The 27,110-nt window shown below is 29.9% G+C and overlaps 3 protein-coding genes across 8 annotated transcripts; 2 read left to right on the top strand and 1 right to left on the bottom strand.

The window, feature by feature from the left end:
* The first annotated feature begins 554 nt into the window (after positions 1-554).
* On the top strand, positions 555-5,403 carry Sirt7 (sirtuin 7). Of its 2 annotated transcripts, XM_018445518.1 has the most exons (5): positions 555-675; positions 810-907; positions 3,213-3,428; positions 3,930-4,249; positions 4,325-5,403. In XM_018445518.1, the coding sequence occupies exons 1-5, from the start codon at positions 577-579 to the stop codon at positions 5,086-5,088; spliced, it is 1,497 nt and encodes a 498-aa protein (XP_018301020.1). In that variant the 5' UTR covers positions 555-576; the 3' UTR covers positions 5,089-5,403. The 2 variants fall into 2 exon arrangements, with proteins under 2 accessions (XP_018301020.1, XP_018301019.1); XM_018445517.1 differs by having other exon boundaries at positions 3,930-5,403.
* Positions 5,404-14,309: 8,906 nt separating this feature from the next.
* On the bottom strand, positions 14,310-20,073 carry LOC108721130 (uncharacterized). Of its 5 annotated transcripts, none has more exons than XM_018445506.1 (3): positions 20,058-20,073; positions 17,614-17,748; positions 14,310-15,375 (listed from the first exon to the last, which is right to left on the bottom strand). In XM_018445506.1, exons 2-3 carry the CDS (start codon positions 17,726-17,728, stop codon positions 15,092-15,094), a joined length of 399 nt encoding a protein of 132 aa, XP_018301008.1. In that variant the 5' UTR covers positions 17,729-17,748; positions 20,058-20,073; the 3' UTR covers positions 14,310-15,091. The 5 variants fall into 5 exon arrangements, with proteins under 5 accessions (XP_018301008.1, XP_018301005.1, XP_018301007.1 ...); XM_018445503.1 differs by lacking the exon at positions 20,058-20,073 and adding an exon at positions 19,951-20,018 and having other exon boundaries at positions 17,614-17,848; XM_018445505.1 differs by lacking the exon at positions 20,058-20,073 and adding an exon at positions 19,951-19,997.
* Positions 20,074-21,306: 1,233 nt separating this feature from the next.
* On the top strand, positions 21,307-25,519 carry shrb (charged multivesicular body protein shrub). Its single transcript, XM_018445521.1, has 4 exons — positions 21,307-21,694; positions 22,976-23,153; positions 24,847-25,097; positions 25,265-25,519. Exons 1-4 carry the CDS (start codon positions 21,514-21,516, stop codon positions 25,318-25,320), a joined length of 666 nt encoding a protein of 221 aa, XP_018301023.1. The 5' UTR covers positions 21,307-21,513; the 3' UTR covers positions 25,321-25,519.
* The last annotated feature ends 1,591 nt before the right edge of the window (positions 25,520-27,110 follow it).

The raw sequence follows: 27,110 nt of genomic DNA on the forward strand, positions 1-27,110 counted from the left end.
CAGCCACAAAAAGCTGAAATTGTCGACTATCAGCGCAAGTTCTGAGAGCTCATTACGGTTTTTGGGAGGAAGTGAAAATTACAAAAATGATCAAATTCACTAGAAGTTAACCAATGAAGTTATAAATATACTAGTAAATTCAATCACTTTTGTAATTTTCACTTCGTCACAAGGAAATGTAATAAGCCTCCTGATTGGCTGCTCCTTTTCTGCTTTCTGCTTTTCCATCAAGGTGTGAATGCGCTCCAAGGGGTCTCTAGGGCTGCGGTCCACTTGACGCTACAAACGCTTCGAAGCATTCTTTGATTAGTCAATTCGTAAAATTCTTTGTTCTGATTGGTCGGTCAAACGCTTCGAAGCGTTTGTAGCGTCAAGTGGACCGCAGCCTAGTTGAAGCATGCGACGCGAACAAACCTACAGATGATGGTGCTGCGCATGCGCATTGCAAACATTTGGGACTCTAGCTTTCTCTTTCGCATAGATGTTGGCTTCACGTTCTTTGTATGATGTCCGCGCTCAATTCCTCTTCCAATAGTATATATTCTAAGGTCACTGTGCGCATCGTTTTGATTAAAGATGGCGGAGACGAAAGACGAAAAATTCGTGTCGCGAAGACGTTCCGCTGCTTTGAAGGCTTTTAAAGTTAAGGACGAGAGAGTGGCCACTTTCAAGAAGGTATACGCGTGTTAATATTGCTGTTCAAGAAATTATCACTTGTAAATTGTGTACAAACCTCCTAATCACGTCCAGTGATATTCTTCTAATAGATATATCGTAAACAAATCTCATTGAAACGACGTTTTTGTCAGGTGGCAGCGATTTTACAGAAATCGGAAATAGACAGAACGGCGGAAGAAACCGGGATACTCGCCTCATGCAGCGACGTAGTGAAAGAGGTTAATTTACGGTAATAACCATTACAATCAGATATTTTTAAGGATTGGTAGATACTTGATACAGACATTTTTAGTCAAATCTCTCTTGGAGCAGAATAAAATTTATCTGATGTATACATTACCCTCAAATTCATTATGACACAGTAACATTACAGAGATATATTGGTAAATTTTTTTTTTGTTAACTATATACAAATAGGCTGTATTCATATGTTCGATACTAATACGTAAGATTAAGCAACATTCTTATATATTTCTATCAAATCTACTCTTATGAATTAACAAAACTGCATCTAAAAACAAGCATTATTATCCTTGAAGCCTTGTCGGTTTGCTGTCTTCAATGAGGATTCTTTACATATACACACATGCATGCACATACATACACATACACACAATTCATTTGAAAAGTACCTAATGTTTAAGCATATGATTCTTTTCAAATTTTTATATATACTACATTAAAAACATTTTTTTAGTTTCTCTATAGTGATTACATATTTAGTTTCCTAATTATTATATGCTATATGTAAAATATTAATATACAATATCAAAATTTTTTATTTCTTTAATTTTTTTTAAATTACTATTTTTGACTAAGAAGAATTCTATATTTGTTTGAAGCAACTTTTAGTGCTTAAATACATATTTCTCGTGTAAATTTATACACATTTTTATTCTGCATATTCAGCACAGAAATATTTTTCCGGATTTAAAACGTATTTATGAGCAGAACCACTGAAAAAAATTTGTAATATCAATGAATGACGTTCAATGACTTGAAATTCATTTACTAAAATAAACTTTTAATATATATTATGAATATTACATTGAATATTTTTTATTAGCCAATAACTTTATTCATTAATATAACAACTCACTGTTTATTAATGTACCATACTTGAATATATCATAACTTAATATAACATTTAATTAAATTAATGAAAACAGTCATTTATATCTCTTGATATATTCTTTATATAGTATAGGGACTCTAGTAAAATTAAACATGAAATAGGTCATAATCAGTATTAACGTGTTAGATTGCTACTTCAGAAGTTTTAGGAAATTTAGGGTATCTAATCCCTTTGATATTGCGTATGTGTTTACAAAACTTATAAAATGATCCGATGCATAATTATAATTAAAACATAAGTTAATGTAAAAAACAATAAGTTAAACTGCACAGGAATAGTTAAAAAAAAGAACTGTATTTTATATAAAATTTAAAAAAATTTTAGTACAATGTAAATAGTTAATATATCATTTCATAATATTAACAAATATGATCATAAAGTAATGAAATTATTGATTAAATTAATAATTGTATGCATTAATAATAATATAATTCAATGCTTGATTCAATGATGTTATTCATTGAGTCAATAAAGCTTTTTGTTATTACAATAAATCTGTGGTAAATTGTTTCAATATACATATTAATGGAAAGAAAACACATAGTCGCTTATTTTAAAAAATATCCATTTTGCATACATTTTTTTAAAGCAACTATGTTTCCTTTCCACTAATTGATTCATCTCATTATTCTATTCATAAAAGTATTAAGATATGATTATAAAAAAATTAACAATTTACAAGTTATTTAATATTTTATGTCAATATATGTCAGAATAAAGTATAAAACATCTCGTATTGTGTAAAAAATTGTACAATTTCATTTTAAAAGTGGAAGTGACTTTGAAGTCTCAAAAAATATGACCTTGAAAAAAAATTTTTTGCTCAGTGTGCCCTTTCAAATCCAACAAGATCTCCTGTTTTATATTTTCTGATATCATCAAAAACAACGGAGATATTTTAAATGATAATTCAAATTAGAGGAAACATCCTGTATCAATATCATGATATTATTATATTCAGTAAGCAGAATCTGTTTATGAATATTTCTGCTGTCATTTTGACAACAAAATTTATAATAGACACTTTCAAAATCTGTTCTCGACACAGAGAAAGAGAGAGAGGTGGGAGGGAAGGGGGTTTGCTATTTAGGATTCTAATAATATAAAAGGGATATTCTAATAATATAAAAAATATTCTGATAATATAAAGATATTAATTTATTCAGTTTGATTATAATTTGTACTGGAGATATAAATGACATTAATAGAGTAAATAATAAAATTTTGTATGTAAATTATTATTAATACATTATATTCTATTATCAATGGTATATTATGGCTGTTTTATCACTAATAACTCACTGATAGTTGCAAAGTTAAAGAGATAATATATTTAATATATCCTTTATATTTAAGTAGAATATAAAATTATCTGTAATTTACTTGTCTGTATTTATAGACAAGAAAAACGAGATAGAATAAAGGCGAGATTGGAAGAGATTGAAGATGCACCTGAAATCTTGGAGGAAAAATGTATACGTTTGGCAGCAGCAATCAGTAGAGCAACGTCACTTGCAGTATATACTGGTGCTGGTATTAGCACAGCGGCATCTATTCCAGATTATAGAGGTACTAATGGAGTTTGGACTCGTATGCAACAAGGAAAGGACATTGGGTAGGAATCATTTCAATTGAAACTTAATTCTGTGTGTGTATGGCAATAATTTTTTTTTTCCAATAACCATATTTTAATCTTCGTCATTTTATAAATATAGAGATTATATATAATAAAATTTATAAAAGATTTTATATATTGATTAATAAACTTTTTTTCATTTCAACTTATTAATCTTTATTAATTAACAAGTTGAGACTGTTCAATAAAATTTATGAAAGATTTTGTTTTTTTTTTTACTTTTTATTTACATTTCTTGTTCCTTTAGTTATGTTAATTAGTTTACATTTATTATTTACTATTTTGCAAAAATAAATTAAAGATAATTCACTTTTTAATATTGTACCGTTATCAATGGTAACTACAGTACAATAAATATAACCTGTATAAATATAATAATGTAAACGTAGGAAATATTATATTCATATACTACACATTTGTATATTATGTTTATTATTTATATTTATATTATTTATACTACATTATTTATATTTTCGACAGAAATCATGATCTGAGTCAAGCTGAGCCAACCTTGACGCATATGGCTCTTTATGCATTGTATAAGGCGCGAATCCTCAAACATGTAGTTTCTCAAAACTGTGATGGATTACACTTACGCAGTGGTATCCCGCGTAATTTTCTCTCCGAAGTACATGGCAATATGTATGTAGAAGTTTGTAGAACATGTAAACCATCTAGAGAATATTGGAGACTTTTTGATGTTACTGAAAAGACTGCACGATATCAACACGGTACAGGAAGATTATGCCACACATGTAATTCAATGCTGCAAGATTCTATTGTCCATTTTGGTGAAAGAGGTAATCTGCCTTGGCCAATCAATTGGAACGGGGCAACTAGAGCTGCAAAGCAAGCAGATGTTATATTGTGTTTAGGTTCTAGTCTAAAAGTTCTTAAGAAGTATCCATGGTTATGGCAAATGGATAAGCCCGTTCAGAAAAGAGCTTCTCTGTACATTGTTAACTTGCAATGGACTCCGAAAGATGAGAATGCGGTTTTAAAGATAAACGGAAAATGTGACGAAGTAATGAGGAAAATCATGAGTCATTTAGGTCTAGAGATACCGCGGTATAATCGTACAAAGGATCCAATCTTTTTTCATGGAGTAAAGCTTCAAAACGATGAACAACTCACTAAGACTCAACCGTGTCTTGAGGAGCCAGCAATTAAGGAACCTCTAAGTCAAAGCAGCGATGAAAATGTTAAATGCATAGTAGAAGAGACTGACAAAAAAGACTGCATATCGTCCTTAGCAGTGACTGATATAACAACTGCCTATCCGGCACCTTTTTTCACCGCATTACCGTTTCTATCTATGGGCTTGCCATTTCCTCCTATGTATATGTATCCGCAATTGACACCATTATTTTATTATCCTTTTATACAAATACCAAACATGCCAGTGGAAACACCAAAACCGAAACCAGCTTGTTCATTTTGTATGGAGCATGAAGGCTCCCTTACCTGTTTGTATTATCAACGTGACGGAGACTGTCCAGGACCAATAAAAGTCAAGAATGAGCAAAAGCAAGAGGAAGGTGATTCACTACTGATTCGTGCGGACACTTCCATAGCATCTCCAAAGAATCCAGGCTGGTTTGGTAAAGGATACCGTAAGGGTATGAAGAGGAAGCGGTAGCATCTACTCCATGTAAATTTATGCAATATGCTTGTGACCGACTATTTATCGGGATTATACAATAATCATATTATACAATATATTTACGTATATAAGTATTTACAGCCTCCATATCATAATAAAACTCGTGCATATTTTGTAGATTTATAGCAATTTGATTCCAGTATTAAAGCTTTAAAAAAATAGACTGAAATTTTGGAAGTATTTTCTAGTGATGCAAATGCAATCCATTATTTTTGCTTGCTTTAAAGTAGACACTATGTCGAATTTTAGATTCTGTTCTTTTTAGCTGAACTTTTTGCACGATTCATATATTTTCTCTTTTTCTTTTTAATGTAGAGAAAAAAGGAGGAAAGATGTACTGTGCAAGAACTTTAGCTAAAAAAAAGATCTTTTGTCTTAATTGTTCTCCAAAATAAGCAAACGGAATGCACATTTTAATAAAATTTTTGAACAATTAATTTTCAACGAAACATTTAATCTTTATCTTACTTTAAGGAGGTTCTTGCGTTTGATAAAATATAAAATAAGTCAATATAATACATATATAATAAGAAAATTGAATATAATTATATCAATATTTAAAAAAAATTTCATTGATATTTACCATACCGTTTAAGAAGATATTTAATTCTAAATGTATGTAATTTTACATTACAAGCATGTGCAAAACCTTATTCTGTACATATTTTTTCTTAATTTGAAACATTTGCATATAAGACCAACATTTCAAAAACATTACAAAGTAAATTAACTAAAAACATTACACAATTACAAAGTAAAAATTTAAGTTCCTTCTAGTAAAGTTTTGTCTAAATTGAATAAATTTTTCAATAAAGAAAAATAATATTTGTGTCCAATGAACAACGCATGTATATATGGTTACGTATATTACTTATAGAAATATTAATATTCAATTTACCAAAATAGCAGTCTTTAAATTTATGTCATATAATTGTGATGTTATATCATCTCCATTATTTACATTTTGCTATATGCACCATTTTGAGAGCAAGACATTTATCATTGAGATACATAACTTCGATAATATATAACTTCAAGCATATCAACCAAGTCTGTCATCAAATGAGCGTCTTATAACTTATTTTGTTAATTTAAAATAACGTATAAAATCAATTACATACAGGGTAGGCCATTTTAATCAATACACGCGAATATTTCAAAAAGGAGAAATTTTTTCAAAAAATGTTTCAGACAAAAGTTTTATGATCTTAAGGGGGAAAGAAGACAGTGACCTTGTTTGATCTTGAGAAGATGTCCTTAAGGTCAGGTCCATATTAAATAAAATTTTTTAAACGGAACCCTCCATTTTTTATTGCGTATTCTTGTAGCTTATTTCAAGAGCTTTCCAAAACGCTATAACCTTCAATGGCCTTGATTTTAACAAATGTTATCTAGGTCATGATCTTAAACAACATTCAAGAGGTTATAGCCGTAGGTTAGACATCTTGGATAATGCAAATGCCGGCAGAATTGTAACTTTCGAACTTCATAATTTCAAATGTATACTTAACGAAAAAATACTTTATTATAGCGTTTTGGAAAGCTCTTAAAATAAGCTACAAGAATACGTAATAAAAAATGGAGGGTTCCGTTTAAAAAATTTTATTTAACATGGACCTGACCTTAAAGACATTTTCTCAAGGTCACTGTCTCCTTTCCCCCTTGAAATCTTAAAATTTTTGTCTGAAACATTTTTTGAAAAAATTTCTCCTTTTCGAGATATTCGCGTGTATTGATTTAAATGACCTACTCTGTATAATGATATTAATTATATCATTATACATAATTATTGTTGATTTTATATACGAATTAGATATTGTTGATAATGTTTTTATTATATTGTTTAAATCGTTTTACACAATTTTAAGGTGGTTCTTTAGTAAAGTGCCGAAAATTTGGGGTGCCTCACCAAGGCCTACCCAAAATTACAAATATCTGTATAAAATACGTGTATATCTTAATGAAATAATATGATAGTAAATTAAGAACTCTTCATCGAATGAAAACAAGATGAGATTATGTTTACTTTTCGAGATTAAATTTATATGCAAGTTTATGCACGTAAATATCTTTCAAGAATAGCAATTTAGACCTATTACTTTTTTGTGACCATTAAAATCTATAATTTTGTAAACTATTATAATTTCGTTTTTGAGAAAAGTTTATGGTAAGATTTGTGTGCAGTTAATCAAAGAAGCGTCTGTGAGCCTTATCTTGTCACTAAGTTATACATGAAAGGTTACATATTCAACTTTTTTTTTTCTTATTTCATCGTTAAACTACCGTAGAATTTTGCACACGTCAATTTCGATACTTCGACTCCATTATATAAAAAAAATTAGACATTTCTATAACTCGATTTACTAAAGAACCACCTTAATAATTTAAACTGTCTATTGATTACAAGAAGTAACGCGAGAACCTCCTTAAAGATTTATGTTTTTATTTTTCAGTTTGATTTGTTTTTTTTTCTATTTGCATAGCGATATAGAAAATGTTTTGATATTTGTGCAAAAGAGCAAAATATGGAAATCTTTCTTTTACATGATTTTTCCCTTTGAAAATTTTGAATTAAATAGACTATATATCTTTACAAATAGAAATATAAATTGTAGTGCAATCAACTAAATTGTTTAAAATCAACAAATTTTGCTATCACACATTTTTATAAGACAATGAACAAAGCAAGAAAAACATGAATGCCAAATGAGAATGGACAGAAATACCTGGGTATCTATCATGGAACATATCGGAATTACTCCATTTTCCCTAGAAAACAATAGAAATCTAGGGTATAATTGAATCATAATAATTCCGATCGGAATTCATTCCGACTTGTTCCATGATAGGTACCCTGGTCTAATTTGATTTACTTACATGATAAAATGAAATTATATTTTTATTATTATTTCCAGTAAGTATCACAAATATAAAAGTATATAAAGAAACATATGTGCCCGCGCACGTGTGCGCATACACATACACACACGCACGTGCACACAGAGTATTCCATACTTAAGCATTTTAAGAATTTTTGTTGTTTTTAACCAAAGGGGCACATAGTATAGTGGCAATATTTTCGCTTGTAGGTATGCAAAGAATAAAAGAGATTTCAAGAACAATTCGATATTTTAAAATGGTATATACTATAAGATTTCTCTTATATGTATATGATATTGTATTTATTAATGAACATTATATAAATTATTAAAATTATTAAAAGATCATTATTATAGAAATCATTATTGATATATTTTATATTTTATCTTAACATATATTTTAACGTTAAATATAAAATATTAAAAAAAATATTTTTTTTTATTTTTGAATTTTATATTTTCATGCATAGGATAATAAGATAAATTAATTACAAAATTTTATATAAATTTGTAATTGCGTATCACACAAATTGCATAATTTTTTAAAGCATTTATGTTTTTTTGTACTCTATTATAAAAGACACAAACTACGTTTACACGGACACCCTTAATCAGGTTTAATAACATCCGTAATTATAAAATTGACCAATCATACTTATTTTTTTGGAGAATGGAATAACTGTGATTGGCCAGTTTCTAACTACGGATGTAGTTATTAAACCCGATTAAGAGTGTCCGTGAAAACGTAGTCAGAGTAGTGTCTCATTGTTATGACCACGCATGCGATACTGGATTGCGTATTTGTGTATACTCATTACACACGCACACACGATATACGTAAATGGTAATTATTTACAATAATGGGTACCTCGCTGATTAATTTGACTTTATTGTCAAGGTCATAACCTTGAACAACAATCAAAAGTTTCAGCCGTTGCTCGTTATTCATTAATAAGTTATTAACGAATAAAATTGTTATTCTTACAAGGGAATCATCGGAGCCGATTCTCACCGATTTTGATAGGCTTTGGATATGTTGTAGAGCATAAAAAAATGTTAAACCCATACTTTTTTTTATCAAAGTATTAGGAATTGAAAGACCCTAAAAAAAAAAAAATTTTATCGTTTTCAGCAAATATCGTTAATTCAGCAAACATCGTTATAACAAAAAGTTTTATATATGTACAAGTTGTATGGTATTTTATATGTATTATATAATGGTGTATTTATTTTTTTAAATATCAAATTTTTTAACTTTCCTCCATCTCCACTCATTAATTTTGCAAAATTAAAAAATTAAAAACTTTTTAACGAAGAACCAGTAACGGCTAAAACTTCATCAAGGTCACTCAGGGTCTTGACCTTGACAACATGTCAAGGTCATGGTCATCGAGGTTGCCTCCCTTAAACGAAACTTTTACCAATGTATATGAGTATGAGATGTGATTTACTGGAGCTAATAAAAAAATAATTTTTTTTTATTTTATATTTTCATATAAAGGGAATAAAAGGAAAAAGAAACGTTCTTCAAGTACGTCTTATTGTCTAATTTTGTTAGATTCTTAATATTATTTTATTTAAAATAATTGTCAGTTTTTATATATATACTACTTTACTTAATTCTTGTATAAATAGTAATTATTAATATTAATGTATAAATGTAGTATGTGATGTATGGTCTGAAAGAAATTTAAATTGTCTATAAATTATATCAAAACAAAAAAATTATTTTATTCAAATGTATCATGTTTTCAACATAAAATTATTTGATTTGTTTTAATGTATATTTTCAGATCAATAATTTGAATGAATTCATTATTTAGCACTATTAATATGTGTGAGAAATAATGATGATTTTTTTGCAATCTATTTTATGTATTAATATTTTCATAAATGTTGTTCCATATTTCCCAAATAAATTAAAGCAAGTTGGGGCAAGTATAAAAACATACTTATAAAATATAAAGTTTCCCGACAAAATAATTCTATTTAAACCAGACCAAAACCGAGCAACAAGATGTCCGCAGATATTAATTTTTATGAATTATAAAATTTTAGGTGGAACTGGTTTCGACTCTACTGTAGTTTTCTTCAGCCACTAATTAAAAAATTACAATAACCTACATAGTAGTCCTTTGTTCTGAAGTCACAAATGAATACCATTTCGAATCTTTTCTATTTGCCGTGACATTTCTTGTTCCTTAATTTATTGGATGTACAATCGTATTTATAACTGGATATTCTGAGATTTTCCTATGTCCATAAATAAATATCTATTTATAGATATTTATTTATAATTACACAGACTTCTATAACTAGACTTCTACAATTAGATTGCTGATTCAATGTGATAGAGATGAACCTGATTCCGAACTATCCTTGTTTCACATATGAGGCATTCTTTTGTAAATCGAACGGATTTCGTAAAAATATGGGATCACATTTTTTTATTTGTTTCAAATTTTTTTTACGTATTTCCAACATAAAATAAGCCGACACATATTTTGATAATTTTTTTTAGTCAATATTTTCGAACATACTTCTATTACTTTATTTTATATTGCTTTATTTAAATATTCTTATTGAAATTACTCAAATGTGACTTGATACTTGCCCTAGTCAATCACACTTATTCCTATGTATTGAGCCATTATAATATGTAAAAGCTAAATGTGTATTTTAATAGTTACCTCTTTTAGAATGTATTAGAATACATAATATTAGAGCGAACATTTTTTATCGTCATTCAACATTTTTATAAAGTAATTTAGAGAACATTTATATTATTTTAAAAGTTTTTAAATTTAAATTATTACTACTGTGCTACTAAAAATTATTACTATTTTTGTTATAATCTAATGTTTCATAAACGTGACCTAAACCATAAATAAAGATAGACCTAACATGGTTAAATTTACCACACATTACCATATACATACGCCTGCGCGCGTGCACAGGCACACACACACAAATAAAAACGGGAATATTCCATGTGTATATTTTTATTGAATATGTATGTATCACATAATTATTATATGTATGAAAATTATTGTAATTATTGATAATGATTAATTAGATTGTCTATTGTCCAAATTATATTTTATAAACGTCTAAGAAATATTTGAAACATTAAAATAAATTAGATAAAATATATAATAAATTTATCTTTTTAATAAAAACGTAATCTATAAGTAAAGTTTCTCTATTATAATGTCGAGATAGTAGACAATAAAAAAGGAATAAAAAATAAATAGAGCAATAAGAAAACTTACGTATAATTAAAAAATTATGTCGTTTGGTGAGAGTTTGATCTAAATGTATCATTCAATATATTGTACGAGAGGAACTTGAAAAATTCCTTAAGTTACACAGAGATGGCACGCGTATCTCAAAAAAGACTAGAGTCTCTATGATACAGAGTCCGGCAACCGGTCCCTGAAAATGGCGGACACATCTGTGCGTACGAGAGAGAGAGAGAGGGGGGGGGAGAGAGAGAAAGAATTATTGAAAAGAGGTCATCGCTATCACGAACGCCTATTTGGCAGAGTTTGAGCACAATCGTACTTTTTGGACGGCTTGAAAAAATTGAAGCACCGCTGGACTAAACGTATTGACTTAAAAGGAGATTATATCGAAAGATAAAATGAATTTTTCCGAAAAAATGTTTTCTTTCCGACTTAAGAAACTTTTCAAGTTCCTCTCGTAATAATGTCGGCAATTCTCAAAACAATATATTAATTATAGAATATAATGTATTAAATTGATCTATAATATGATAATTCTTCCAGGTTACTATATAATGTATCCAAGTATTGTATACTTAAAGAGATGAATGCTTTTCCTAGAAATTATAACGCGATTAACATATATATATATATATACTGTGTATATATTTTTTTAAATGAACCTTAATTTTTATAGAAATTTTATTCTCTCCTGGTATTGATTAGATAAGACAATTTACATTGGTTGCCATGAGGATCACCAGTGATCCTCAGTAAGAGTTTATCACTGTTCCATAATAATTCCATGTGTTTCTCAACAACAATGGATCTGTTTGCGTTGCTTGAAATCCCCAAAAATTTTTGCATTTATTTTAAGGGGATGCTAAAGTCGCCCTACTTTACCATCATTTCCATTCGGTGAAAAATCTCCGAATTTTGGATTTACGGATTGCAAAATTATTATTACAGAATTAAAGTACGCACAAACAGGACCTCAGCTGCACTGGATTTCATGAGAAAATCGAAAAAAAGTTAAAAAATTCATTTACTTTTGACACTACAGCTGTCACTTCAAGTCTATATTTACTGATACGAGAGTTTTATAGTCCATATCTTGAAAATAAGCGTGCAGCTGAGGTCACATTACTGGAACGAGCGATGCCGAGTTTGTAGAACTAAGATTAAAAGTTTAGAAGAAAAGTATTTTTACCGAATGGAAAATCCGTGTATACGTTTTGCGAAGACTAGGAATGTCAACAGAGCCGAAATTTCGTGTAGTAGTAGTTACGCGGTTTTGCAATAGATGATACTGGCATATGTTAGATAACGATGTATGCGTTTGAGTGAGATAGAACGATATATAATACAATGTAAGAAATTAATCAAAGGTCACTATTGGTCACTATTATCGAATTTGGAATTAAAAAAGTCTGCACTATCGACCTCGATCAAGTTCAGTAATCGGTTTAGGATATCCTTAAAGTGAGATAAATATACAGGCCGCCCCATAACTATCGCGTGTCCTTTCAAGAACGGATTTTTTGGAGCATTCTAAGACAAATTCTGATATGAAAAAGTCAAGGTTATAATTTTTAAATTAATAGCGATTAAAGAGTACTAATCACGGGGTTGATATTTTGCTCAGGCGATATGACAAACAGTCCAGTAGAATTAGGGTTTTGAACGGAAATTAATTGTAACCTGGCATTTCTTTTCGCGAAAAACTTCGGAAGGTCATCAGAAAAGCAATACATATATGTTTGAGACTCGTGACTCGTGTCGGAAATACGCAAAAAAATTCGGACAGTTGCAAAAAGTAGGTTTTTCGCTCATAGAACGAAAGATGTTGATTGTATGGAAAAAAGTTCATTATGGAAAATGTGGGTATTTGGAAATACCTACAAAATGAAACGTAAAACGTTAAGATCTGTCCATTAGTTAAGTTGACAAAAAAATAAAGATCATCGAAAAACGCCTTTTTTTTACTCACTCTCTGTTCATTGAGATTTGAACGCAAAGCTTTAAAATGCTCGTAAAATGTTTTTGTTATAACGAAAAAATCCACTCCTGTTTGAGCCTGAAATGTTTATCAGTTTTAGCAAAAAGCTATTTGTTCACTAAAAACTTATCTGCGGAAAATTTAATTTCTACATCTTTGAGCACACAGCAAACACTACAAGGATTTTTCTTCTTCAAGAGTTGCACTATTACATACGCTTAGTAAGAAAACGATTTTTTGCAATTAAACTATTTTAAAACGGCTTCGAAAAGTGGATATCTATTTCTCTACTACTGTACTGCTAGCATTTTGCTATCTGGATTGTTTTGATATGCGCCAAAATTCACGCGGGGGTATTATAATCTATGACAATGTGAGTCGTACGTTGCTTTGAAATTGTTATTCCAATGCTTGTAATAGATCGAACTTAATTGTTGTAATAGTGAGTGTTTGAACGAAATTCGTTGAAGGATGAAGTCTCGAATATTCTGTACTAGATAAGCAGTTACTATTTCACTGTTTTATTTTTTGTGGAGTCGAAGAACTCAGGTCAAATAAAGGAAATAACAACATGCAACGTTCATTACGATTACTGGCAGTTACTGAAAGCGATGAGCCTGCGCTCTCTGATCACGTGGCGTTGCATTAATCAACCTTTTTCGAAAGTCGAAACGTTACACGACGTATACGTTACGGAATCCCGTCAGCTGCCAATGCTAATTATCTTAAGAATTTTTAACGCTAAATTTTTTTATTAGTTTGGTTGCTGGGACGTTACCTCAATCAGCAGACAATATTTTTAAAAATGTTTTTAAAAATATTTAAAAAACATTTATAAAAACATTTTTAAAAACATTAAAAGTAATGGGTTAAGCCCCCTTTTTTTATTAAAAAAAAAAAACGTTTATTTTAACGTTTGAAGAAACGTTTTTTTAATGTTAAAGAAACGTTTTTTGAATGTTAAAAAAAAACGTAATTTTAATGTTAAAATTATTTGAACAAAACTTTAAAAAATTTGAAAAACAATGTAGAACCTTTCTTTTAATTTATTATTTTTTATCAACAGTACCTAAAACCTTATAGCGATTTCGGCTGGGATGCACTAGTGCACATATAGCTGTCATACACAATTAGAAATATAGCCGTAAAAATATATATTATAAAACAGGTTAAATCTCCAATACATTTTATAGTACTATTGATAAACATATATTTCATAATTTGCAATTCGTTTTTGTACTCAGTGATTTCGGCTGGGACGCACCGACTGCATATTTCGGGTATTGGTGCAACTAGTGTGGTCATGCTTGGCTCATTGCCCAATTTATTGCATTTTGAAATTTTTAATTCTCTGAGCCTTTAGATACTTGCTTTTATTTTTAATCATTAAAAATTTAATCATTACTTGGATACTTGGATAGTAAATTTGGTTCGACGCTCTGGTAATGAGATACATATTGAAGCCGTCATAGACAAATTGACGTAAAGATGTATGTTTAGCATAAAAAAGTTAAACCAAGTTAAGCGCGAAATAAATTTTGAAACTTTTAAACTTCTAATCAATATACATTTATGCTGTTAAGTAGCATATATATTTTATAATACGAAATATTTGTATTTCATTATTACATTCAAATTAAAATGTATAACAGATTTAATATGCACCAACGCGCATTAGTGCCTTCGAATGAATTAACAGTTTTCTTTGATATTTCTTTTTCTGAAAAAAAGTGGTCAAAAAGCAAAAAGAACATGAAGCAGCATTTTCCTTGTTGAAATATCTGATGGAGAAATTAAGTAAGGCCGATTTTTTTGTGATATTGTTGAGAATTTGCGAAAATTTTTGGCTTCACTCTTTTTTATTCTACGCTCTCTCCTTATAGTTCCGTATGATGAGATGGGAATCTCTTTAGTACTGCGTGATACAGATTATAAAAAGCATAGGAGCTAACGATCAGGATTCCCATAAGAGCCAATCCAAAAATCCAGGACAAGAGATTGCCATCTATCATGTTAGAAGTTTCTTTCCTTTTCCGAGCACTGATCTCTCCCAGTGTAGTGCCCTTTCGCTCTATCATGAGCTTTTTCATATTGGCAAGCTTCTCTCGTAACTCATCTACGGATTCGGCAATTTCCTCGATCGATTCTCCCACGGGTAGATCTGCAATTCATGTAAGTACGATAATATCACAATGAGAACGAGGCATTCTTGATTAAGTAAATATATAGGGCATACAACTTGCACAGTTCGAAAAACTTGTAAATTATAAGTTGTATGAAAACTGTTATATACAAAAGTTGCATGACCAACTTCTGTTTTTATTCATTTTTGTACTTTAATTGGCTGATGAAGACTAACAATAAGTAAATAAAGTTCCACTATTTTATACTTGGAAACACTAGTTTTTAATTTATTCGTTTTGTCATCTTAATAACACTAGTTTTATAATTTGACCTAATATTTGCTCATATATTGACCTTTCTAACCTTTTTGATTTTATTTAATATTTATGGCAGACAGTGCACTGAATTTAAACTCCATTCATAAAGATTTACTATCTTTTATTAAAAATTAATACTTAATCAATTTCTCTTTAAGATTCTAACTCACTATTCTACGAGGGTCGTTTGAAAAGTTTTGGGTCTAACATAGAAACAAGTATTTTTTCGGTCAAATTCAGTTTTATTTTTCAACATCGTCTTCTTTTAAGTCGATACACTTTTCCCAGCGATGCTCCCATCCCTTTAACCCATTCAAATAATAGTTGGCGTTTTGCTCTACAAAATAGACTTCTACGGATGTAATCCACTGTTTTGACTGTTCTTTCGTCAGGAATGAAGTAGTGGATCCAAGTTTTATCAACAGTTATTAATTGACGCAAAAAATCCGACTCGTTTCGCTTAAACCGCTCGAACAGAGTCTTGAACTGTATATTCGATTTTTTCCATTTTTACAAAATCACTGACATCGACTGGCACAAATGACTCAAACAACAACTGAGCGTCCACAATGGCTACAATTTTCACATATATCTTTCAAAGCATGTATGATTGTAGTACCAGAATCGTTTTGACTATTCTGTAATGCCATCTTCATGTTGAGGCTCAAAACTTTTCAAACGATCTTCGTATATAATAATTTTTTTCATGATTTTACTACAATTATCTTCTGTTATTCTTTGTTTCTACATTAATTCTTTTATTATATATATTACTTCTATTATTAATAAATTAATTAATTGAGAGAGACTTTTTCTGGAAGTCGTGAGCCAGAGCAAGTTATTATTGCTAATATTTTAATGTAAAACATTTCATAAACAAACGTTTCAACCTCTTCTAGGAGGTCCTTCTCAATTTTAAAATAAATATTAAAGGCAATTTTAAACTAGACGGTAAAAGTACATATTTTTAATTAGACACTTATTAATAATAAATTAACGCTGATTACAATAATTTGCTCGAAAAAGTATTCATTTAAGAGGTTTTCATTATTATATATTACATTATACATACAATTGTATTCTCTATCTTCCTGTGCATACAATGTAAGTTTCATTCTCAAACTCATATCATCCTCCTCAGCATAATTGAATGGATATGATTAATTTACAGATGTTGATAGTTTAGTAGTTAATGTATCTAAATTATCTGACTCTTTCAATCTCTCTATTTCGATGAGTAATTGTATATTGTACATGGGTTGTCAATCGAACTGTTTCATTGCTGGACTTGTTAGTTAAAATAATACTATTAAATGTTTTAAATTCTAATCAATTGATGTTCAATCAAGTGTTAATTTATTGTTAATAAGCGTCTAATTAAAAATATGTATTTTCACGTTTATTTTAAAATTAACTTTATTATGTATTTTAACATTGAAAAGAATCTCCTAGAGTCTAAACGTTTGTTTATGAAATGTTATACATTAAAATATTAACAATAATAACTTGCTTTTATTCATGGCCCCTTTTAATTTATTGACATTAATCATTTTGAACCGAATTATAATATTCATTATTTTTCTAGAAAATCAAGCAATTAAAGTAATCTGAACTATTACTCTTATCTTATATATTTATCTTAATTTTTATTTAAAAAAATCATTCTGTAAGAGAAATTTTTATGGGTACTTTATATTTTTATCTCCGTTTAATTAACATCTAATACACAATCCCGATTTATCTTATAAGATTTATCACAAATACACCGACTATTCTTTATGTAATGTTTTATGCAGAGAACATTGGGGAGAGAGAGAGAGAGAGAGAGAGAGAGAGAGAGAGAGAGAGAGAGAGAGAGAGAGTGTTGACACCTCGAATGATGTGAGAGAGAGCATCATTTTCCGATTTTTTAGATATTTAAATAGTTGACATAAAAATCAAAAAATATCGTGACTCACCGTCGGTATTTAGCACACAAGTGTGTCTTTCAGTTTTCATGATGTTGTTAGATGACACGCAGTTTCTCGATTCCGCTTTTTGGTCCGGAGCATGACAGTATTGATCATACAGCATCACGCAATATAGCGCAGTCTCTGTGCACCATACAACTAAGATTACCCAATAGCCTGCCATTGGATGATTAAATCTCGCGCGATGTTTGATTTCAATTTGATCTCAAGTAGCACACAACGCCTATAAAGCATTTAAAAACTACTAAAAAATGTATATAAAAAATATTATATGTCAGGGTAGTTATTATTTTAACAATTTTCAAATTTAATCGAGATATCCCCAAAAGTGGTTCAATATCTCAAAAAAATAACACCAGAATTTTTTCAGATTTTGTGAACAATTTTAACCAATGTTCTACGAGGCACGGGTAGACGGAAATACATCTTTGTGGATAAAATTTGACTGACGTTCTAATTCTTAATCAATTAAAAAATTTTTTTTATAATTTGCGCGAAATTAAATGAGCCAAAAGCCCATTTTGCGTAAATTTTGATTACGGTTCAAAGTGGCCGATCCAATGAAGTGAGCAAAAAAATCAATATTATACGATAACGAATATTGGATCGATCATTTTTAATTTGAACCGTAATCAAAATTTACGCAGAATGGGCTCTTATAGTTCATTCAATTTCGAGCAAATTAAAAAACTTTAAAATTGGTTAAGAATTATCGGCCGAATTTTTCCGCCCATTGTGACGGCCCTAAAAAAAGCTCTGCAAGTTAAGTTTTTTGTTGAAAAAAAAAAAAACAGATGTTGTGCAAGTCGGTGTTAAATCACGGTGTCAAAAATAGATATGCATGATAAAATATATCACGCACTTGCATCTTCCATATCTATTTTTGACACCTTGATTTAACACCGACTTGCATCACATCTGTTTTTTCAACAAAAAAACTTAACTGCAGAACTTTTCTAAATGTTAATGCTCTGCACAGTGGGCAAAAAATTCAGCCGATGCTCTAATTCTTATCCAATTTTAAAGTTTTTTCTTAATTTGTTCGAAATTAAATAAGCTATAAGCCTATTCTGCGGAAATTTTAATTATAGTCCAAATTAAAAATAGCTGATTCAATATTCGTTGTCGTATAAGATACCTACTTGAGCTGAATAAGGTCCAATACTAAATAAAACCCACTTTTAAATTTATTACTTTAAAACTTGTTTTAAGCCTGCAGTATATGCTTAAAAATGTGCCATAGGAAATAGATAAAAAGGAATTAAAGAATTGGAATCTGTAGTAACACATTTGCTTAACACAATAAAAACTTATGTGTAGGAGCCATTTTTGTAACAATCCGCTGCAAAATTTACCAATATACAATGTTTCATAATTTATTATAATTCATTATAATATTCAACTTCCTTTATGGAAAATAATTAATGAATCAATTTTTTTAATTTACTTTCGATTTGGATCTTATTATATTCATATGCATGTAATAAGCCCAATGTTAGAGTTTATCAAATTTTTTTTTCGTTCATTTATGCATATACATATTCTATATAAACAATATATTTTTCTTTTGGAAGTAAATGAAATGAAGATTTGATTCTCCCTTAGTTTATTTCAATATTCCCATAAATAAAATTTAAAAAAATAAAATAAGTTGAGTCTTATTCGGCTTAGGTACCTTAATTTTGATTTTTTTTGCTCACTTCATTGAATCGGTCAGTTTTACTTTGAACCATAATCAAAATTACAGTTACGTTAATAAAACTTACGTTTTATTGCTGAAGTTTTTTTGTGTGCTATGGCCCTAAGAGATCAGCTGACACCGTAGTTTGCATTTGCTTTATCGGTTTGTCCAGGAAAGAGGTTAATTTTTACTTTTATAATATATAGTTGATTATTTATTATTATATATATTTATTGAAATATGATTTAAGCAATATGAAGCGAATATTGGACTGATGAGAATAAATTTAATTAAATAAAGGAATCCTATATTCGGTCATGCAATATGTAGAAACAGAATGTTATAAATTCACAAAAAATTATGTATTTAATATTATAAGGTCATCACACGCACAAAAATTTTAGTCGTAATCGTAAGGTCGCAAGTAAATCGACCAATCGTAATCAAAATTACGATCTCGCGTTTAAAAACGCTCGACTGTGATTGGTCGATTTGCCTACGACCTTACAATTACGACTAAAATTTTTGTACGTGTGATGGCCTTTAAGATCCGCTTTGATCGAATATAGGATAAAGTAAATGCAAACTATGGTGTCAGCTGATTTCTTACGGAACACAACTATGTTAGTTACAGCGCTACCAACCTTGTAACTAAAAAGAAAATTTTCGACACAGCTATCGGAACACAACCATTATAGAAATAACGTTAATTGACATTGAATTAACATCGATTTGACGTTCATCGACTAACCATTAATGGCTTAGCTGGAAAACCAGCCTACACCCGACATGTTTACAGTCTCTACTGCTACTGTTCATTGTAGACGGCGCATTATGGTGAAATCACACGGTGCGGAAAAAGACTGCGGAATAGAGAATGCGTCTATGGCTGCGTTCAGCAGACTCAACAGTTTTGCAACCGTTTTATGATTGTCTGCTGAGATAGGACCATTCTTCTAGATCTAAAAGTATGATCCAATTAGCGCGAAGGAAACTTCCAACAGTTGCAAAACAATCGTTCTGCTGAACGCAGCCATTGAAGCAACCAATCAGCGCTATTTCGAATAGCGCTGAATAGTGCTGATTGGTTGCTTCAATGACGCATTCTCTATTCCGCAGTCTTTTTACGCATCGTGTGATTTCACCCTTAGGCCGAAATCAGACTACGCATTGAAGATTGAGTTTGAAGATTGAAAGATTGAAATTTGACCAATCAAAACAATAGGAGCTAAAATTTCTTTGTCCTCACTGGTCAAATTTTAATCTTCAATCTTCAATCTGAATCTTCAATGCGTAGTCTGATTCCGGCCTTAGAAGTTGTCAACAATATTCAAAGTAAGCTTAGTTTAAGAAGTAAGAGTAAGAAATTGACCAATCACAGTCAATTATTCTTCTCACATTCGACTGTGATTGGTCAATTTCTAAAGGTAAATTTTCACGAGCCGCTTAAACAGGCTGTTTCAGCGACAAAAAGGATCACGTGGTCAAAATTGACGAATCACGAAAGCGTCCATTTTGATCACAAAATCCTTTTTGTCGCTGAAACAGCCAGTTTGAGCGGCTCCAAAATTTACCTTTACTCTTACTTCTTAAACTGACTTATGGCGAATTCGATTGGAAGAACTAATGCGCTCTGGTGCATATTAAAGCCGTTGTATACTAATTTAATTTAAGTATAAAAATGAAATGCAAATATTTCGAATTATGAAATACATATTTTACCTAATAGTGCAATAAAATGTATTAAGTATTTCACGATTTAATCGATCTCTATGTTTATTTATAAACATATCTTTACGTTATTTCGTGTACGATGGCTTTAATGTGCACCAATGCGCACTGAGTGCGTCCAATCGAATTCGCTATTAAACCAAGCTACATGTATTGTAGACGGGCCATCACGTCTACGTTTACGCAATTGTAGATCGGGCTTAAGGCTACTTAAAGCAAGGTGTGGACCTAGCCTTACGATTGGCTGGGTGTTAAAATAATGCAAGGCTCTGACGTAAGATGGCATAAGGTGCTACGGCAATTTTCTTTCGTGCGGAGGTCCTGGAAGGAATATGGCGACGGTGATTTCATAGTATTTCAGATGCATTTTTGATTTCGATTGTTTCGATCTCAAAACACGTGCACAGATTTCATCGCATACGATCGAGAAAGTGATTTTTAATTATTTGATAAATCAAAGACAAACGCGCAACGCAATGAGTTTCTTCAGCAAAGTGTTCGGTGGGAAGAAGGAACCGACTGCTCCTTCAACAGCCGAAGCAATTCAGAAGTTACGCGAAACCGAGGATATGTTGATAAAGAAACAGGAATTCTTGGAGAGCAAAATTGACAATGAAATATTAATAGCGAAGAAGAATGCGTCGAAGAACAAGAGAGGTATAACTCGCAGACTTTCCACGAAGTTTTTATTTCGTGTTCGATAATTTTACAATTGTATTTGACTTTTCAATTCAACTGCGTTTGATTGGAATTATCTCTTTTATTTGTATTTTATGGCTAGTATTACATTTGTTGTAGACAAAGCATTTGAAACCTATTGATTAGCTGCAAGAAAGAGAAGTTATCGGATGTCTCTATCCTATAGCCAATCAATCAACTTAAAATCTTGTATGACAAATGTAATAGTACTCTATCATAATATTCTTGAGGCTTTCACGGGTGTTACCTATGTGACAATCTTGCGTTTTGCGGGTTTTCTCCGTGTTTAGATCCATTCTTGGAATGCCAACGTTTCGCAGCCAATTGGCACGTGATTTGCAGAATTGGATATGTATATAAATTTCCTATGTGAAATATTTAAGTATTAAGATTCGCTTTGATCGAAAATAGGTGTATTTCTCTTGATTTATTTTCATCAATCTAATATAATTATTTTTTGTTAATTTCTCAGCTGTATCATTTTTTCACATTTTGATCAGTAGTGCTAAATCAATAACTTCTTAAGACATCTTTGATTAGACTAGTACAAAAATAGTAATTCGAGGAAATGAGTGATTATAATCTGTTTGATTTATTCAAAAATATATTAATATCACATCAATTTGCTACTGACTAAATTATGAAAGAAGTGATACATATGTGACTAAATTAATAAAAAACTTTTTTTACTGAAAACATAAATAGACTTATGGAATACTGAGCCAAGTAAATTGAAAAGCTAAAGGATTATGTTGAAAAATAAGATAAATGTAATTGATAAAGGATTATGTTAAAAAATAGATAAATGTCTATTGATGCTTCAATATAATTTAATAAACACATTCCAAATAATTATTGATGACCGTCGTATTTAAATATCCAGATTTGTCAATAGTACAACAAAAATAGAGTCAACAAAAATATAGTAAAATCTGCTGACAGAAATACGATAGTAGATTCAGAACCAAACAAAATCTGCTATTTCGTAATTGAATGAATATTTTAATTATTAATAGTGAATTATGAAATGATATTTTGCTTAATTTCTGTTAATGAAATTACGTCAATGGACTCTGAGAAAAACACAAGTTCAATATAAATGCAGTTGATAAAAATCTACTGCAATTCTCAAATCTACTAATAAACTGTTAGCATATTGTTAACAATTCACATAAATTGTTAACATTTCGCGTATTGCATATGTTTGATTAAGCATTAAAAATAGTATATATATTATAGCTGCCATTCAAGCGCTGAAAAGAAAAAAGCGATATGAGAAGCAGTTACAGCAAATTGATGGCACATTATCTACAATTGAAATGCAAAGAGAAGCACTGGAAAGTGCAAATACAAACACTGCCGTTCTTACTACTATGAAGGGAGCTGCAGACGCAATGAAAGCTGCGCATCAACATATGTAAGATTTTTGCGTTTTTACAGTTGCTAATAATTAGCTGTTTAACTCTTTGTTGTATAGTGTGCCTGTAGAAGGCACACATCTTTCTCGCTATAGTTTTTGTATGTTTTTACGTATTTGACAATTGATTTATATTGCGTACTTTATAATTGGTTTATATTAATATTTTTGGTATCGTTATGTTTCTCGTTATATATATTGGTATTTGGTATCATTATGTTTCGAAGATATTTCAAATTTTAAATTAAATATAAATTAGAAATAAAAAATCAGCCAAAAAATTAGTATTCTTTAAATAAAATTCCAGCTTGGGATAAAAATGATAATAAACATATCTTCAAAATCTCTTTGTTAATGTTTTTGATGTCGCTAATTTCAAATCATTCATAATTGGTAAATTTTTAATGGCAGATCCAAAATGACGGTTAAAATAACTATTAAGACATGTTGAATTCCGATACTAAGGAGGTTCGCCTGTTAATCGAAAATCAATTTAGAGTCTTAATTTTTTTTATATGATGTAGATAAATACTGTACACAAATAATTCCACAATTTAAGCAATATTGACCGTATAGTTTTCTTGTAATATTATTCTGAAGTTGACCATTTTAAGCATATCGCTTTACGGGAGGCGGGCGTTCCGAAGAAGATAATCACCGATTTAATACTGACTCAGCCAACTTAGGACTTTGAAAAACTAGCATTTGACAGATGAAATATCAATAATTGTGTACAAAAAAGAAAAATCGGACTTTACTGTATGGATTTAAAACTTTATTGTCACAAAGTTTATCTTTACCTCACGGATCGTATTAGTAGTAACAGACTTGGTAACGCCGCAGTGCACAGCTGATACGAAGCCAACTTCATATAACCTACAATCCATCTCGGCGTAAAGAAACAGATGTGAAAATAATACAAAATCAGCCTTTACATCGATTCTGAATTTCTTTCTTATTATTCGCTATAGCCGGTCACTGCCTGTCACATCGCGAAGTGCAACGCAGTGCAATGTTGCCAAATGTACACTCGACTTCTCAAGCCGTTGACAATCTCATACATTTGTTAATATTCTATATACTAATAATTTACTAAGAGAATATAGCACGTAAATAGTATCCACCATCCATCGTTACACTAATATTGCATATGACACGGAATCGCTGTAATGACAATTTATTTCAGTCGCATTTTTTACTCTAAAGTAATAAGCGAATCTCCTTAATGAAATATAAATTCTTTATATTCTTGATGTCCTCAATATTCTTTATAATTTTTTAATATTCTCACGTATAAAATTTTACACATAAATATATAAGCCATAGTTATTTTTTTTTCATTTTATCATATTGAATCCATTTTTTTTTTTTTTTATTTTGACTTAAGATTTATAATCAAAAACCTCATACTAAAATTCGGCAAAATATATTTGATAGAAAAATTTGTGCAACAAAGGGTTAATGTAATTTTTGAATTGTCAGATTAATATTCATGATCCATTTTTATCTTAAGACGGTCTTAAATATAAGAACCAACCATGAATATCGGCCTAAGAATGTTGTTAGTACAATATGAACATGTTAGGCATAAAAAAGTTATCTCTTTAAATAGAAATAAGTGTGTAATTTACTTATTAAATAATTTCATGTTTACATTGTAATTATATATTTTCATGTTATATTTATATTATAGGGATGTTGATCAAGTACATGATATGATGGATGACATAGCAGAACAACAAGATGTGGCTAGAGAAATTTCAGATGCTATATCTAATCCAGTAGCATTTGGCCAAGATGCTGATGAAGACGAGTTAGAGAAGGAGCTAGAAGAACTTCAACAAGAACAACTTGACAAAGAATTACTTGGTATCGATACAACGACAGATGAATTACCAGCGGTACCAACTTCAGTTCCTGTTGCGCCAAGCAAAACTCGTACAAGTAACTATTATTATAATACTATAAATTTCCTATATATTATACAAATATAAAATTATAAAAATGTTTTAAATAATTTGGTATTGCGTCAAGCATATAAAAAATATTAATATGTTTATAATATTAAATCATGATCTTACAACAATATAACATTGAAATTTTATTTATAGAAGCTAAACCAGAAGAAGACGACGACTTGAAAGAGTTAGAAGCATGGGCATCTTAAAGTGTTATTAGAAGTGATGTTAAAATCAAAGATATAAGACGTTTTCAGATAAATTTAAATTATGGCTAGTATTCATGGTCTGATTTTATATTCAAGACCGTCTTAAGTATAGCCTTAAGATGTTATAAACTGATCTGAGGCCGGTATTCATAATCCTTATATTCAAGATCGTCTTAAGCTCTTAAGGTGTCACGAACCAATGGCCAGAAGGCCACATTAGCGTCTTAATTAAAACATTACTTAAGACGATCTTGAAATAAGAACTGACTATGAATACCGGTCTGAGAGTCATTAGCATTTTAAGATATTACTTAAAATATTACTTAAATTAAGGAACTATGAATACCGGCCTATATATTGTTATCATTATGCATAAATTACTATATTTTACTTTGCATTAAATATAATCAATTAAATTAATTTTATAAAATTTGTCCGCAATATTAAGCAGTTTTTTTTAACAAAATTACTGAAGTTAATAAGCTTGATTAAACATTATATTGATTATATTTTTATGCTGTGGTAAATATTACTAATAAATGAATAGAACAAGCAAAAATTGCTTATACAATTGATAGAGAGAAAGAGTAGCTTGTTTTATATTTAGATAACATGTTTTATATTTACATAAATATTACATTAAACATATATTGCTAATTAATAAACGGATAAAATTTAGGAGACAAAGTTGAATATCAGTTCATGTAACATACAAATATTATATACTGAATGTAAAAGATATAAAATTATTTTGTTTTTCTATCGTAGAGAAAACAAATTAGATTGTAAGTATATTACTTCTCCAAAAATATTATTTTGTTATTGTACATACGCTTAACGCTTTAGAGAGAATTTTCTTTCTTTAAATCGTTAAATACACAAGGCCTTTAAATCGTTGTATAAATATATTTCCTAAAAATAAATTTCACAGAGATATAAAAAAGTAATTTAAAATTAATACCATATCAATAATTATGTTCAATGAACGTTTATTTTGTAACTGTTGGAAGTTTTTCTTCGCGCTGATTAGATTATACTATTAGATCTAAAGGAATGATCCTATCTCAGCAGATATTTATAAAACAATTGCAAAACTGTTGGGTTCTGCTGAATGCAGCCATTGATTCAATGATATATTAAGGTATTTCTCCGAGAGATTGAGTTTCTATAGATTTTTTAAATTTGGATATTTTATGTTTAAAATAATTTTATCTATACAGGGTGTTTCATTTTAAGTAATCTGGTCGATTATTTCGCGAATCGATGATTTTATAGAAAAATTTTTCGAACGAAAGTTGCAAAGGGGACACATGATGGAAATGTGGACTTGACCTTGAATAACCTTGTCAAAATCAGATCAAGGTCATTAACACACTATGTATCATGATGTTAGGTTAACAATGTATGTAAAACCATCATTATAATCTAATATAAAATAATTTAACATACATGTAATTACAATACTTACACATGACATTTTCCAAAAATATTCCCCATGTGGGAAGCCAGGCTACTTAAAATCGGAACAGAACGATGCTGATTGGTTGCCTCTACCTCTTCACCTTTCCGATTCCGTTTTCTATGCCCATGGGACAGCATCCTTGGCCGGTATTCATAGTCAGTTCTTATATTCAAGACCGTCTTAAGTTCAGTCTTGAGATGTCACGAACCAATCAGAGGGCCGTATTAGCATCTTAAGACATTACTTAAGACAATCTTGAAATAAGAACGGACTATGAATACTGGCCCTTATGTTGGATTCACACTGGATCCAACTCCGATGTGCATCG

Source organism: Mycetomoellerius zeteki, unplaced genomic scaffold, assembly GCF_001594055.1.
Source record: "Mycetomoellerius zeteki isolate Tzet28-1 unplaced genomic scaffold, Tzet1.0 scaffold162, whole genome shotgun sequence".
Classification (NCBI taxonomy): domain Eukaryota; kingdom Metazoa; phylum Arthropoda; class Insecta; order Hymenoptera; family Formicidae; genus Mycetomoellerius; species Mycetomoellerius zeteki.